This window comes from Augochlora pura, chromosome 9 (genome assembly GCF_028453695.1).
Source record: "Augochlora pura isolate Apur16 chromosome 9, APUR_v2.2.1, whole genome shotgun sequence".
In the NCBI taxonomy this organism is placed as follows: domain Eukaryota; kingdom Metazoa; phylum Arthropoda; class Insecta; order Hymenoptera; family Halictidae; genus Augochlora; species Augochlora pura.
The window spans coordinates 13,387,055-13,404,739 of NC_135780.1; the positions used below are offsets into that span (position 1 = coordinate 13,387,055).

A 17,685-nucleotide genomic window follows, 5' to 3' on the forward strand; every position below is an offset into this window, starting at 1 on the left:
CTCTCTCCAATCTCTCACTCTACAACCGTGCCTCTGTCTATCTTTGTTCCTGCCTGTTTCTGGCGCACTCGAGAGTCCTCTTACTCGAACGGTCCACCATGGAAACTTTCGGGACGCGTACCGCCGTCTCCGGCGGGTTACACGGGAGAGCCTCGACACGACACCGGGTCGGATGGGGTGGTGTCGATTCTACAAAGTGATGTTTCATTTGCACTTACAGATCCCAATCAAGCTGCGAATAACAATCACGTGAACAGCGTGTCGGAGGGCCTTCCGGAGTCCGGGGCGAAGACGTTCTACGAGAACCTGCCCTTCCACGGGATCCAAGCGCCGCCTAACAAGGTCAGTAGGAATCGATCCGCGCTCCAGCGGCGGCGTTCACCTGTTCGGTGCATGACTGTTGTACCTTAACGTTCCACTTACGCGCTTGTCAGTAACAGCCGGACGAAAATGCTGCGCGCCGGAGGCGTTCGACGGTGGAGCGTCCGCCTCGCCACGCCGCGGAATCACCGGCCTATACCTCTATTTTTATTCTCTCGTCTCTTTTTTTCCCTCTCTATTCTCGTATCGCTCGTCCTTTTTTCTCTTACCCTTTTTTTCGGCTAATAAAATCGACCGCAACGGCCCGACCGCGCGGCCCGTCCGCCGCGCCGGCTCCGCTGCGAAACAAACACCGTTTTGTGTTTCGACGGGACGCGGCGCGCGACACGTCCGTGTGCTTCTGCTTCATCATTCATATATTCCATTTGCCGATACGATATATTTGTACGGCGCCCGGCCACGTCGAAACCGAAGGAGCGAAGCCGCCGGAGTGCTTCCCCGGCCGCCATATTTCACCCGGTGTCCGCTGATTACGGATACGGGCACGGACACGCCTGCGAACATTAACTCTTCTGGACGACGTCTGCGGGCTGACTCTGACGAGCGTGTACCGAATTTGTTACACCCGGTCGGATTATTAACGGCGATACAGCTACACGCGTTCGCTGACCCAGCCGCGATTCGGGCTTTCCCGCCAAGATAGCGCGCTCTTTTCTATCTTCGCTCGTTGGAAATTCGCGACAAGCTCTGGACGTGCTAAGGACATTTTAATTTTTGACATAGAACGTCTGCTGGACGTTTTTAGGATGTTTATAGGACGTTTATAGGACCTTTGTAGGACGTTTATAGGACCTTTGTAGGACATTTATAGGACCTCTGTAGGACGTTTATAGGACATTTATAGGACGTTTATAGGACCTTTGTAGGGCAGTTGGAACGTACACCTGACTAGATTTATGCTACCTAGGCGAATTTTCACTTTTGTTCCTTGAAACTATTAAAAATAGAGGCAAAACGTGGCTTGATCTTACTGTAGATCTATGGAGGAAAATTCGAATCAATTTCACGTCATCGAATCAGAAAATATAGAAGAAATAGTAAGTGAATATAGAACGTAAAGGTTAAATATACGACCCCTAATGCACACATCGCCGCAAGGGTTCGTCAGTTTCGCAGGTCGGTTAAAGATGCAACGTAATAATCTCCGCCTGCCGGCAAGACTGATTCAGCGGGGGCGATCATTAATCATCGTCGTAACGGGCTTGAAAAAGTGAATGCCGAAATGAGCAGAGGGGCTGTGAGTATTAACGGGCGGAACCTATTCCTAATTACGTTCTCCGCGCCTCAAGCCTCTCACCACAAAGTGCAATACACACTAGTTCCTTCTGCCGCCCGGTTTCTCTGTGTTCCCCCCTCCCCCGCGTGTTCCTCCAAGCCGAGGGTGGTAGGTAAGGGGAGGTGTGAGGGGGTTGGCGGCCTCAGACTGCCGGCGCGCACCGGCACTCCAGCCTCTTATAATGCGATTATTTCACGGTGACTTTCTGTGCCACGTTTCGCGGTTGAGAGCCTCGAGTATTCGCGTGCTCCTGATATTTTCGACCCCTTTTATCAAATTACCTTCATTCCACCCTCGAGTTAGCCTCTCCGTGAGCCGCGCGCCGCGCCGGCTACGGCTCTCCCGTAAGCAAAAACGTTTGACCTATTACATTACCGTGGAACAAAAATTTTTCCTTCGCCAACCCCACCCCCCCTTCGAAAAAAGTTCCGTGGTCTCGGCGGCGGTCGTCCAGGAATTTTCTCTGACGCGTCGAGTTCTTTGGGGGAGGGGCGAGTCGCGACCACCGGCGATTTTAACTCTTTGCAGTCGGAGCCGTTTCAAGCGGAAATCCAAGATATTTGTTTCGACTCGTAGCGTCGTCATTTTATATAACTAGGAGCATTTTATGCATCGTGGAATTGTATTCTGTGACTCGTGCAACAGTTGACAGGTTTGCGTCTTTCGGAAGTTAAATTAGAAATTAAGAAATTAAAGTAATTGCGAGGGATCGTAATGACGAATTATTGGAATGGATGAGTCCTGCATATGTTGCTTGAAATGGAAACGAGAGTTTGAGTGCGCGGAGATGGGTAATTATTTCCACAGGAATTATTTACGAGATTTTAAGGGATGAAATTGAAGAAGCGATTGCAATTATATTCCCTTAGTGCATTAGGGTCTAACTGTAACACCAAGATCATCCATCGTACAATGGAGGAAAACGACAATGCCCAATAGCATAGAAAAATTGTTAAGCGACTGTTTATAAAAATTTGTAAATATTGTTAAAAGCGTAACAAGTGTGCACAGATTAAAAAGGTGGACGCAAGAAGTTGCGTGGTTTGTTCAAGAGAGAGAGAAAAAGAATAGGAAAGAAGACACGTTTCAGACTGGAATGCCCGCTGAAAAGAAAGGCCGCGCACTTTTATTTAACCTCTGTTTCGTGTAACTAGAGTGGAACATTTTTATTTTACATAAAGATCCGCGGTGAAATTGCACGGACGGCGGTTAAAATGTTGAAAAAGCACTTGTTGAAAAAGCCCACCTCCTCCTCCTCCTCCTCCTCTCGCCTCCTCTCGCCGGAGCTGTTCTAGGTAAATGGAGAGCGCGCGGAGAACAATTTCTTCCATTCGGCCCCCGCGTTTTTGTTTCCCTTTTATTATCGTCCCCCCAAATTGCCCGGCTATACGAATCCTGTAAGCCGGGATTAGAAGTTCTCCTTTTCTTTTTTTTTTTCTCTTTCCACGGACGAAATTGTTTGGATATTACCGGACGATATTGATTTTATTGGCCGGCGCCGTGGTCCGCGCGCGCGGGGCTGTATAAAAGATCAAGAGAAAGAGGGACTCCCGCCGGGTTGACGGTGCGCACGATTTATGGAGTAATTTCTTACGAGAGAAATAGTGCCGCGATACTTTCTCTCGGTCCGGCGGCCAGCGCTGCGAGGAGGGGTTTCTACGAATTTACCAACGATGCTCTACGGCGAAAAATTACCGGCGAATTTGTTCGCGGGGAAATTTAGGTAGATCCGAGCCGTTCGATGCGCGTTCGAGAATAGTTAAATCAGCCGGCTGAAAGCTGGGAATACTTAGCTTAGGGAACTGGTATACGATTCCAGTTTTGCAAGTATATTTAAAAGAGAATGCACAGCTGCATTATAGCGAAAATAATAATTATTATTAATAGATATTCTCTATAGATTTATTATTAATATTTAAAAGCTGATCGCACGGCGAATTCAAGATTTTGCAACCCTGACACAATGACATAGTTTTTACAGGTTTCAAAGGATTTTAAAAATTCTCTCCCTTTTTCTTAATTAATTATTTACCCACCCCTTAAATATATAACATAGACTTGCTAAATAAAAGCTCTGAACAACCCCATATCCTTTCCATCGCAACGCCAAAATTTTTCAAAAAAGAGCCCTGAAAAGCTTTTAAAAAACGCGAGGAATTGTTTTCGGATACAATTCGCGGTCATCTTGTTGATCAGATTTAAACAAAGGAAGAATATCAGCGACGATAAAGCTCGGGCACGTGCACTCATCCGGGCCGGGTGTCGGCGCATAACTAACAATAAGACTCCGTTCGTAGGACACGGAACAACGCCGCATAAATTAAGCGGAGAGCGGCGTAACTGCTGACCTACTGGCCAAATTATAAAGATAAACGAGTGAGATTTTCATAATTGCTCGAGGAGCGTCCCCGCAATATTTTCCTGCTGATAACTCGAAAATTGCGCCGCTTTTGCAACGAGTAGGCGAGGCGGTTTGTAAAACTACAACGGAGAAGGGGTTGGATTCTTTTCGTCTTTAACCCCTTGACGTACTTATTTGCTATTAGGCAATTCCTTAGCGTTACCCCTTGCGATTAGGAATTTTTCGATTGGTATAATATCTTCGAAGGGATAGAACATTAATGTTTATTCCGTGAATTTATTAGATTGCTTAAATATTAATAACAAGGGATTAGAATTTTATTCTAGTTTTAAAGAACAGAATAACATCCATTTTTAATAATTTATTACAATTTATTATATTAAAGTACGCTAAGGGGTTAACGTCCTAGATCTTTCAGACGTCTAAAAAACCTCGAAGAGAGGCTTTCATTTTTAAATAAAAATTTCCAATATATTTTATCTTTCAATCCGTGACGTCTTCGACGAAGAGCGATATTTTCTAAAAATGTGTAAAATCGGAGGATGCATTGCGACAAGTAGAAGCTTCGAGCTATAAAAATGAATCCAGAGTTATCTCGTTGTACGACTGCATTTTACGAGGTTATAGCTTAAGTATCGACAATTCCCCGAAAATCGGAGTGTACGGAGACTTTCCGGGTGTGCTCCTAAAAGGATTTCCTCAAGCGATACTTTCAACTTTGTAGCCTCTCGCGGCACGATGGGATGTAGAGTGCATTGGCATTCGTACACCATCTGAAAACAGCGCGACATTCGCAGGATCGGGCCAAGTGCTCGGATCTTTTATTAACGAGCTGAAAGGATTGGTTTATTAGGCGACGTTTCGCCTAAAAATTCTAATCACCAAAGAACATCGAAGGACCATTTGAAAATTGTGGCAGAAAGTAATTTCTCCCATAAAATCGTCTCCGTTTGAACTATCATTTTCATAGTACTTTCATCGTACTTTTTAGCTTGTAGGTCGGGTGAAAGTTTAAGGTCACGAAATTTCCACGGAACTTCCGTGCCGTCTCGCTAAAATTAGTAAAAGTTCGGTCGGCGCAAACATTCCCTTGCCGGACGATTTACTGCTAAAATATTTTCCTCGAGGGTTAAAGAGCGAACGTTTTCGAAGGGAACCTAGGCACCGGACATTTTTTCCGCTCCCGTCTCCCCGCGGGGAGCTAGGAATTCCTAGGACACGAATTCCGTATGCAAATACTGCGGATCGATTGCTCGGACAGCCCGAACTTCGTAAAATCTCGAGAGCGCGCAATTTGTTTCGGACGTCCTTTACGCGCGGACTCCGTTTAGATTATTTAAAAGATAACCGGGCAAGAGAGCGATGACTTCTTATCACTTTGAGCTCCCGGAACTCGTCCCCCCGCGCGAGCGGTCTTTTTAATCATTTCCCGTTAGAACTTTTGCAATTTAAATTCGCGAACCCGCCGAAAACCCGTGCTCGCGAAAAATTGCGATTTTCCATCGAATAACGCGAGGCATTAAGAATCTTTCGCGTTACGGTGAAACGCGGCCGTGGAATATTTCATTAAACGTCCGGCTATTTTCTCGCTGCGAATTTTTTCGATTATACGCGCGCACCAAGAACGACTGTTACGCGCCCGCGCGGAGAGGAGAGGGAGCGCAATTTCTTCTAATGAAGTGGCATACGAATCTTTATACTCTTCCACATGCTCCTTTCAGAAACGTATCACGCATTCCCGACACGATTTTATATTAAACGAGGAACGCCGGCGAGTTTCGCCGGGTTCGGAAAAATTCGAAATAATCTCTTCGCAAGCGCGTAACCATCCCGGGCAATGGCAGATTATTTATCAAACGTCGCTTCAACTATTCTGGCATTTTATCTAATTTGTTGCTCGCAACTCTGTCTTGTTACTTAGTATTTGGAATTTCTTAGAAACAACCGCATTTATTAAAATTAATTTTCCTACTTTTCTACTTGTTTTTCTGTCTCGGAAATTTTATCTCGAAATTCTAATAACCAAATTAGATAATAATCAAAGACGGATCAGAATATAAAAACGCAGAACTTTTAAAGTGATCCTAGGTTTTCCTTGTCGACAATGCCGCACGCGTTCGGCAAACTTCGTAAGGTATTAATGATCGAGAGAGTACCGGCGACCGCAAACCGCAATTCCGCGTACAACGATGATTCACGCCTAACAATCGTCCTGCAAATAAATAAATATTTGCGCCGACGATGCGTAGCCGTCGGTCAATAATCGACGTATTAATGAATCGCTGGTAGTCGAGCGACGACAGCAATAAAATATGAATTTCGAGGGACGAGAGGCAAAGACGCTCGGCAAAGGCACCCCCGTTAATATCCTCTTTCTTGCTCCTCCTCAGCTCCTGACCATCCTCAATTACTTCGGCCACGGACCGTCGCTGCCTCCAAAATGGTCATTACAGGTCGAAGGAGGACACTTGGTTAAATAAGGGGGAGAGAGAGAGCTCGCCGGGCTCCTCTTCGCGGGCGACGGAATCGTAAACTATGCAGGTTCAACCCTCTCTCTCTCTCTCTCTCTTTCGCAGCCCTCCTGCCTCTCATAAAGCTGATAGACAGTTCCTGCTCTTCGGGAACTACGTCTTTGGCTTGCCTCGAGTCAATGCAGCGACGGCACATTGTTGGATCCTCGGCTAATCTTGCCGCCCGAGCCGGGGACATTTGCACACACCCCCGCGCTCACCCGGACACGTCTGACACTCGCATCGATAAACGTGGAATGGAACTAAATTAACCCTGGAAACTCCATAAACTGCGGGGTGTTAAAGATCTGTTTGTCAACGCTTCGCAGTGCAATTTATCTGGCGGCAATGTGCGGCGGTGCCGTCGCTACAGTTTCGCTTTGAGAACGGCGTGGCGCCCGGGAAACTTGTACATTCTCTGCAAAAATATCAACGCTTCGATATTACCAGCCACGGCTGTCTATCGTCGCGTTTTATCGCGCGCGATGTTCGTGTTGTCGATAAAACTTGCCGATTCGTTTCGCGTCGGGATGGACCGCGGGATTATCGCGTTTGTAGAATTTGCGAATTTATTAGGCGCGAGAAATCGAAAAGGTTTCGTTCGACCATTGCCGCTTGGACGATTTTACTGATATATTTTGCTATAGTGCTGATTTTGGTGTAGAAAGTCGAATTGAAATGAAAAATTCTGCTGCGAAATTTTTATAGGAATTAAATGGATGAAAAGAATTAAGTGGATCAGGAAAACATTTATTTGGTAGCTGATATTTTTGGAGAAAAGATTAACCAGAAATCGTGTCTTTATTTCTGTATTTTATCGCCTTGGAAAATAATTTTTAAGGGTTCGATAAGGGTAGTTTCTTTTGAGCGATTTGTACTCGTTTCCAATAAATTGTGTATCGCAGGAAATTGTTTCGCAAATAACGATGGATAAAATATCGGGAGACCTTTTACCATAAAACACAGGGATCGATCTCGAGGAAGTTGGTCCATTAATCAACAATAACCGGAATAATTCCGCAAGGAAAATATCGTCGTAATAACAGGCCGGGCTCCGCGTTACGGCCGAAGTTCCGCCCACGTGAAACTGCGTTTCTGCTTCTACAACGTTATAGAAACTCTAATGCAGTATCGAACTTCTATAATTAACATTACAGCACACCGACGGACTCGACACAGAGGACAAGCGGAGGAACACACGCTCGGCGCCGCTTTTGATTCCGACGCGCGAGCCCCGTTCTTCGCTAATTTGAATTTACCTTCCGCTTCGATACGGAATCGGAGCGACACACTTTCCGAAACCGGCGTCGGATGAGATTTTAACAAAAATGTACCTGCGTCTCGGTTGCAATATCCACTATGCCGGATCCTACTCTCTTTTTTCTCTCTCTCTATCTCTTTTTCTCTGTGCCGTTTTTACTTGTTCCCGATTTAGTATCGCTCTACGCGCCGCCAATCATAAAAGTGCACCTACAAAACGACTTGTTCGATTTCGAAAATTGAAAGAGAAACGGAGATCCCCGGTGCTCTACTGATACCGCGATCGCGTTTTTTCGCATTTCGATTACGTAGACGAACAGCTCCCCGGAGATTTCAATTTATAACATTGCTCGTCCGGCTCGTTGTTAACGTTTTGTTCGCCGAGGGTCTAGGAGCAAACGTTCCGGCGACCGAATCGTGAAATAGATTCAGAAATAATGTAGTAGACAATTCGTAGCAATAATATACGAGGAAATCTTAGCAATAATATATTAGGAAATCTAAGCTAAGATATGGGAAAATTCTTGGCAATAATATATTATCTCTAGCAATAATATATGAGAAAATTCTTAGCAATAATATATTGGGATATTTTTAGCTAAAATATGAGAAAATTCTTAGCAATAATATATTAGAAGATCTCAGCAATAATATATTAGAAGATCTCAGCAATAATATATTATCTCTAGCACTAATATATGAGAAAATTCTAAGCAATAATATATTAGAAAATTCTTAGCAATAATATATTAAAAAATCTTACCAATAATATATTAAAAAATCTTAGCAACAATACATCGTCTCTAGCATTGAAATATCGAATGTTTTAATATTATACTTCCCCGGCGAACTGTTCATAGATTTATTAGTATATTCTCTCACTTCCTTGGTGTACGATTATGCAAATGTCGCACTCGAACTCTCGAATAAGTTAAGAAATACACCAAATTTAACATGTCCAAGCAGTACAGTCGAAATCATGGTTGTTTAGGTTACGATTAAATCCTCTGCTCCGGCGATAATTTCCGGCGAAAATCCTCGCTTCGCCACCATTTATTATCGTAAATTAGAAGAGCCGCGCGGCCAATCGAGAAGCGATTCGTTCTCCAGGACGCGAAGCATAAAATCCGCGAGGATGATTCGTTTTTCCTCGAAGCGGCGCGGGTTTTTTTCCCTCGTCCATTGTTTATCAAGGAAAAAAATTCCGGTCTCGCGAAGGAACTGAAATGTTTCCGGCGCGGAGCGGGGAACGACTCGGTAACAACCGTTCAAAGCTGATACCGCGGAAGTATTGCGCGCTTTCTTTGAATTGCAAAGCAGGTATCCGAAAAAACCCCGTGACGAACCGTCTACGGAGATCCTCTCGGACTCTTCTCTCTCTCTCTCTCTCTCTCTCTCTCGTCTCCTCTTCGGCGCAACTCCGTTCCGCCAGGAAACGTTTACCTTGGAATTGGCAACGCGCGCGCGCCAGCCGTCCGTTTCCCGACATCAAAGAGCATATAACAATGAATAAAAGTTTCCCGGCTCAAGTCTCTAGCCGGCGCGAATCCGACTCTCGCTGGAAGACGCGCCGTCGAACCTCGTTCTTCGATGATCCATCGATAATGGATAGATAGCGCAGAGACGTCTTTAAGACGTCTGATGCGCGACATTCGAGACGTTCCCTCCTGCAACGAAATTTTAGCTTTTTGACGCGCTACTCGTTATCGCCCAATCTCGTCAATCAGCGCATTGCTTTCTCATTAACCCTTTCGAAGCCATTTGAATTGTAAATCTGAAATAAAATTTCTGGCTTATGGTGTTTCCATTTTATGCAACAAAGTGCACTTTTGTGTACATGAAATTGATTTCTGTGACTCGCATTAACAGTTTCACTATTTAACAATTTTTTAAATCTATACTTTGTTCGTATAAAAATTATCTTGGGACGTGATGGAACAATTTTGAGTGGTGCTTCAGAGTCACCATTCGAGGGCAAAGGGTTAATAATTCTTACATCAGACATAAAATGTTTTCTCTATTTAATTATTTTAATTTAATTAAGATGCCTCCAGTGTCCTATGAACGGCCTAGAAACGTCTTAGGAACTTCCCATGTTACAAGTCTTCAAAACATCCAATGCTTATTTATAATCTGGCTCCGAATCTCTAACGTTACATGTTAAACCTGAATATCCGACGCCCGATAAAGGGTTAATTGTCGCGGCTGGAACGACAGCCGATGTTTCGACGAAAAAAATCACAGAGCAGAAATAATGAACCAACTTTCCGACGAGCGAAGCCGGAAGTACGGAAACGAGTCGCGAAGCAATGGCTAAATGGAATCGGTCGCTTTCGCGGTAGTCGCATAATTGGCTCGCGTGTACTCCTCGAGCGCGCTGCCTATACCAAATCCAAAAAGCCGGCCAAAATTCCATATTTCTATACACAACAGCGTGCGCAGTGTTACTTATTTTTCCATCGACGAAAGAACGAGTCCGTCAATTTCCAATTCGAGATAAAGGAAATTTCATACAATAAAACGAACAAAACAGCGCTGCGAGACTAAAGAAATACGAAACGTTGAAATTTGAAGAACGTTTCGAAGCGGCGCGAGAGATTTTTACGCGTTTAGAAATTGCACGCGCGCGGTAGTGCCATTAGAGGTATGTAGTCCAGGGCCGCGTATAGAAGTCGACGTTTACAAATTGCAAGATTTTTTTTTCTTGCGCTCGACAAACTTAAAAACGCCGCGGAGGGAACAGCGATATCCATATAGTATCGCTGTCGCGATCACATGGCATAGCCGAGTTATTCGCCAGGTGTATCCAGCTGGGAATGAATATGGATATCGGCTCGTTTCGCAGGAAACCAGCAGAAGAATGTCAATTAAAAGCGACTGTCGTAATTAAGTTCGACACGCGATCGCTGCTCGAACGTTGATGCGTCCGTAGGGGGAGGGGAGGGGCTCGCCCGTAATAAGAACGATCAAAGATCGTTTGTTAACCATCGACGGCCAAGCGAAATCATTATTCATCCGGGGGGAGGAGGGGGCGGGAGAGTACACGGTCGAGGTCGTTTAGCATCATTACCGGCTCGTCGCTTTGATAGCGACGCCTAGACAGAGAGATCAATTTCCGGCAGACGCTAAATAATCAGCGAATCGATAAATGTTAGCCAATTTGCATCTCATGTTGCCAGCGGGAGCTGCTTCTGTGATTACCGCGGAACTGTCGGTGCTTGATCAAAGATGCAGCGGCGTGGCGTCAGGTCCATTCGAGAGGGGCCCTTTCACCGGTCGCGCGCCGCCTCCGTTCCGGCCCTCCCTGAATGTGGACACATCCATTCCAATAATTGCTAATCTTATAATTGACACTTGCTCGTAAACCGAGCCTCGTTCTACCTGTCGCGCGCGCCCGGCTACCGGCCCAGCCGTGCGCGCCTCCGTTCCTGTTAACCTTTTGTTAAACCGAGCATTGTTTCTTCGATGCGCGGCAGACAACCGCCGCCTCTCGTCGCCCCCTCCCCCCCTCCCCTCAGGCTATGCTAATTAACAAACTGTTACGCTCCGACGAGATAGCCATTAGCACGGTCGATCGAATACTCTGATTTCCTCGATGCGAAGGTACAGTGACTCTTGAAAGTGCTCTCGTCTTAAAACTTAAAAACAGTGTGTTCTTTTGGACGACCTGCGTTTTGTTAATTTATCGGATGAACCACGGTGCCTAAATAATTACTCTCAGTGATCAGAGTTCATTGAAATGACCACAGAAATTGGTAGACGGTTTTTAACTTCTTCATCGTCGCAATGTAGCTGCGTTTACAGTGACGCGTGGCTGTTGTGTAAGAGTTATGTCAGCAGGATTATGTCACGGTTACGTCGACTACAATCAGATGATAAAAATTGTTTTATAGACAGCGGTGGAACTAGTTGGAGTAAGCAAATTTTTGCAACGAATTACGACTGGTTAAACTAGTCGAATAAATTTAAAAATACCATCCCCTTTCGCTTTTACTTCTAACATTATCTAAAAAATAAAAATGAAAAGAGATGGTATTTTAAAATTTATTTTGTCAGTTGTCTATCTAATATTATCTAATGTAATATGGTTTCTCTCGGGAAAAATTTAAACATTGCGGTTTGTGGTTAGACGGCGCGCGGTTGGAAGTAGAATCTAGAATGAAGCGTGAAGAAATGTTGGAAAATATCGTCGCAATATTCAAAAGGTTCGCGAAATTAATGGCCTCGAGGAAGTAGGTGGTGGAAAAAGGGATTCTGGTCCTACGTAGGAGGTATCGAAATCCCGGGGACTTTTGAACTGTCGAAAACGGCGGCCGGGGGGTTTCGGGCTGAAAGACCGGCGCGGCGTCGTTAAAGCACTCCTTAATGAAGCAGAAGCGCATCGGACGAATGCGTGAAAGGTTAATGAATGGATATTCATCAACGGAACCCGTGGTAACCGCGAGGGGCCGGTTCGGGGACGGAGAAGGGAGAAGGGGGTGAAGGGGGGCCGCGTCGGTGTCCGCCCGCGGACGGGAAACATTCCGCACAGCCGCGCGGATAAATCGTCATCGGGCGATTGATCGATATCGGTGGACGCGGCCGGTGTCAGAATTACAACGGCATAACAAATTAATTTCTCGGATCACGGCTGGCCGTCATAAACCCGGCGGACGCGTGTTCCGAGGGCGCACGGGGGTGAAAACGGGGATGGGGGGGATGTGCGGGGCACCCACCTTGAACGAAAATATCGATCTGACGTGTGTGTGTGTGCGAGCCGTCGAACGGGGCGACGCGTTCGACAATTATCGGCACGATGACCCGACTCTGTCCAGGTAGGTGCGATCACTGCGGATCCAGAGAGCCGCTCTCCGCTGCTAGAGAACTCTGCGCCCTGAGCTGAAGCTACCTATTATGGAACACCTCTCGATCGCAACCAGTATCGCGAAGGATAAAATACAAAGGTGGATGTAAAAATTCTACCGACACTTCTGAGCATTGTTCTTTCATTGTTGTGCAACGATCCACTGTAAAAAGAATGTTTATTCGATTTGTCAGTGTTCCGATTTATGTACCTGTCGACATCCATGTTTCGCATCTCAGTGTCCCCAATTTGGAACATGCATTTTTACCGTTCCATAATGGGGACTATGAAACGGGGCATTTTAATCGCACGAAATAATTCTATGGTACAGTCGACGTCCATGTTTCGCGTCTCAGCGTCCCCAATTTGGAACATGCATTTTTACCGTTCCATAATGGGGACATTGGCTATGAAACAGGGTACTTTGAGCGCGCGAAATAAATATGAAAAAATCCGCTGCGTTATCTAGGAACATCAGAGACTGACAAAGAGTAGAATAAACATGAACGAGAACACTTTGAAGTTGCAATGAAATCTTCAATAGCCGTCCACGCGCCGAGAAGAGTCCCGTAATAGGCACTTTTAGCTTATCCTTGTTTCGACTCGCCTTTTTCTTTCTCTTTCACTTTCGTTTCGTTTCGTTTCTCTTTTGCTGTTCCCGCTGCGCCCGCCAGTGCCTTTGGATTTTCCTTGACTCTGCCGGCCTGCGCGCCAATTCCGTCCGCCGAGATTGAAATGAAGGCAAACCCAAACAATAGCCGTCTCGATGACCGGACCTCGCTCTCTGCGCCACCCCCGCGCGCGCGTTCGAGTTCGCTGTTTGTTTGCCTGCTTTTTTTCTTTTTGTTTGTTTGTTAGTCCGCGATATACAGTTGTTGACGTCCGAACGACAATAACCGCTGATGCCTGCCCGGCGAATTTTTTTTTTCCGGGACACCGTGATCTCAATTACACCGCCCCCTCCGAAAGCACCCCCTCGGTTCGTTATGATTTCGCGCGATTCGCGGCGGTTTGGATACGCCGAAACCGGAACTGCGCGATCCTCGACGGTTTCCGATGAAATCGAGTTTTGTTGTTAAGGGGCCGGCGCCGCTGTTTCAAAGAGTCGCGAGCTTTTTTTCGCTGCCCCGAAACTACCCTGCAACACACGTCCGGGGTTGCCAGTAACCCCGTGAAATTTATCGTTTCTCTGCAATCGTATAAATAAATGTTGAAACGATAGGGTGGTATATTATTATATAATTTATAGTATATAATATTATAATATTAATATTTGTAATTATAATGCAGAGTTTGAAGCTCATAGTACATAATATTAAAATATTAATATTTGTAGCTATAATGCAGAGTTTGAAACAACATAATTAATTATCTCTGACGGTATAGTCCGTTTCAAAAAAATTTTTCAAATTAACTGAACCCTATTTGAATATGTCCTTGCTTTTTCACGGATCAATCAAATCCAGCACGAGGGTGGATCTATGGAAATAATAAGTCCAACCGGCGGAATAAATTTTCTCCGAATAGAAACTTCGTTTTCGAGGAAATCGATTTCGCGAACATGTGTAAGGTACGCCGGAGAGAGTACGAGAGAGAGAGAGACACGTGTCAGTCGATTTCTATTCAACAGCACGCTCGTTCAACGAAGTTTCAAATTCGACTTTTGTCGGAAACGAAGGTTCGATAACAAAATTTTATTTTACTTTCTTCTTTTTTTTTTGTTCATTTATTTGTTCATGTAGATTCGCCCTGTGCAAAGCAAGAACAATCGAATAGGATCCTTTCTCGACAATTCTGTGAACGTAGCGACGCACTAAAAATTTAAAAATTTAGTCTGGCGTAATCGTGTAAATTTTAGTAGGTTTATTTTGCAAAATTATTGGGTGTTAAGGGAAAATCATGATCACGACGTTAATAATTAGACTGGGGACTTTTTTACAAAATAAAGATCGCCTGAGGTAAAAGTAACAAAAAGCTTGTTTTAGTCATTTCTTTTATTCACGATTTCTTATTGAATTTTAATTAAAAATCGATTCCGCAGTCTATTGATAATTTATTGTACAATAAACAGTATTCAGGTCGACGTAAAGAAGGCAACAAGCATATAATTCAAAGACTTTAATTAATTAATTTAAATTCGTCTGTAATCTCTTAAGCACAGAAATACCATTTAAATGAAAATGCAATAATAATTTCAATATTTAATATTACTAAATCATATCGACCTCAAAAAATTTTAGTTTTAATATATAAATTTAAAAAAATATAATTCTCAGAATATAGTAAAACGATACTGTCCTTTAACATGACTTATTTAATCGTAGCTTCCAACAATCGTTCCAAAAGCCAAAGAATATTGTTTAAACGTGTTGAAACAACTCTTGAAATTCGTGTATCTCGATCAGAGGAAGAAAATCGTGGCCATTATTAGTTCGCGCTAATTCGGCCGACAGTGATCTCCGTTCGGAAGTAATCGGTTACCGGTCATTTACCACGGAAATAATAATTGGCCGGTGGTAACCGCGTGTAGTTCGAAAGTAATTCCACGGAGACCGGCGAATCGTCGTTTCGCGCGCGCGGGGGCGCATTACAATAAATTGTTCCATCGAGATCTAAGGGCGCGATACCGATATTCGTTATACGGCGAACGATTCTTTCGGAAGTTGCGCGCGCGGAGAGGGAGAGTTTCGCCGTTCCGTGCATGAGAACGTAAACTCTCGAAGTACTTTTCCCACGCAGAAACTTTCAATCGCGTTCGGGTTATCTGAAATTGAATGCCGCGGAGCACTTTCGGAACACTTGAAAGTAATAACGGCCCGAAGATTTCGCTTCCCGATTATCGGTTAAATACCGCGTGTACACGCGCCGAAACGAAATCACAACGATCGACCGGCAATTACGAGGTACCGCGGTTAGGCGAGAGCCGATTCGACGCGTGAATTAATTGTTTATTCTACATAATTAAGAATTCTATAACGCGTCCACCTCCCCTCTCGCTCTTCGCGGCAGCTTTATTACGCGGATACAAATAATCAGGGCTCCCCGCCATTTCCGATGTCTCGCAACACGTTTGAACAAGGGCGGAACATTAAAATTAATGAGACACGATGAAAAATAATTTTAACGAGTCCCCGCGTCGCGCTGCACAGTTTCGTTTGTTTCCAATTACCATCGGCATTCGAGTGAATTACGATTTCTGAGGTATGCTCGAGCATGAAAATCCACGGCGATTCAACCGTAATTGGAATAAACAAACTGCACGCACTTGCAACGTTGAGGGAAACAAATGCTTCGCCGTTTTCTTTACATCGACCTGTGAAAGCAAAATTGGTGCTCGTGATTTCTAAAAATCTTCCAATAATTTGGTAGAATATTCTTTAGGATTGGACAAAGCTTTGTAGAGAATTTTACCTTGTCGAAGGATCTAGTTTCAACATTATTTTCGACTGAGAGGCGTCGAAGCCAAATACCAAAAATTGAAAATCTATATTAAGGGCTAAAGGGCTAAAAGGGGTGGTTTTAAAAAGAACAGTTTCAACCTTATTAAAAAATAGAGAGAATTATTAGAAAGGATTCGTAATTGTTCCAAACACTCTAAGTTACTTTATAACAATTTTCGAGTCCTCCTAGATCCCTTTCGCGCGTTCCAAAGTACACCCCGAAGCATTTAACCCGGGCGCAGGTGAAACCGGTAAGGGTGCAGTATCCGAAAGGGTGCAGTATCCGGCGAAGACGGTGGCGCAGAGAGTCGAGGACACCGCGGGGATAAGTATCGGCACACCGGTTGTCTTTTGTTTTAGTTGGTTTCCCCTATGTTTGCCCGTGTTTCGGCTTTGCATGGCACGTTGCATCATTCGACGGTGGGTACGTCGCGCGGCTCGCAGCCGCCCAGCAGAACGACGTCGTTCTGCGACGCGAGTTCCGGTTACGAATCGACCAGGAGCCACCTAGGGCCGCACTATAGCGATTACAACATGCCGAGGAGTAACTCGCCGGTGCCGCGTTACAACAGCCTGAAGCCGCGACGCCGGAAGCACAAACGCTCGCAGTTCTACTCGTTGCGGCTCTGCCGGCGACACGAGGCGACCGCGCAGCAGCAGAACAGGAAGTATCAGCTTTACGCCATACCGATATACAAGTGTCCGCACAAGAGCAGCAGCAGCACGAGCACCTTGGCGACGATCGTTACGCCGGACACGCCGACCACGGCGAAACGGGGTACGCCGGTGTCCGGCCAATCGGACGGCGCCGTCGCCGCGGAAACGGCAGCCTTGGTAGCCGTGACCGCGCCGCCGGTCCCCGCACCGAGGAGGTCCAGGAGAACCGATCCCTCGAAACACACTTATCAAAACGTCCCGCTTCCCGTTTTCCCGCCAAAAAACGCTTCGTTGCCTAAGACAAAGGTTTGTCGACTACTCATGTTCTTTGCTAGTACGTAACGCCCGCATTCGGTGCTCCGTAGCGACGTTGCTGCTGCGACCGACCGCCGATCCTTCCGTTCTTGCCACGGCCAACGACGGATCCGGATCGATCGACCAACTAAATCGTCCGCCTCGGCGAGATCCACCCCGATCCCAAAGCTCGATCACCCTTTTTCTTGCCCGTGCCAATAATCTCGCGTTCGAGCTGGCGGTGCTTCTTCGGCCGTAGAATCTCGTCGAATGTGTCCGGGCTGCTGATACGGCGCCGAGTTTCGAGATTACGCGATGGATAATTCATAATTAACCTCTTAGGCACCGCCGAATTTTGCCGGGGCCGTTTCTCTGTATATGGCGGTGCTCTCCGCGCGAATTACGCGTAAACGATGCGGCACTCCAATATACGACCGCCATATTCTATGCCATAGCGCGTTCGCACGAAATTTTCAATGACTAAATTATGCTTCAACTTCAATAATCCACTTTAATACTTAATAATAAAATTGAATATAAAATATTTCAGCGATCTTAACAGTTTCCTAAGAGGTTAACAATTGCCCGACTTTTCTATATAATAATATAAAAAAATTTCTATATAATAATTAAAAAAAAAACATTCGAAGCGCCGCGAATAC

General features: G+C 45.3%; 1 protein-coding gene across 1 annotated transcript in view; it reads left to right on the forward strand.

The window, feature by feature from the left end:
* Positions 1-17,685, forward strand: part of Nrm (neuromusculin) — a 411,707-nt gene that overhangs the window by 382,712 nt on the left and 11,310 nt on the right. Inside the window, exons 16-17 of the mRNA XM_078190748.1 lie at positions 221-342; positions 16,433-17,035. Coding sequence (XP_078046874.1) covers positions 221-342; positions 16,433-17,035 — 725 coding nt within the window. The remainder of the gene's footprint in view (positions 1-220; positions 343-16,432; positions 17,036-17,685) is intronic.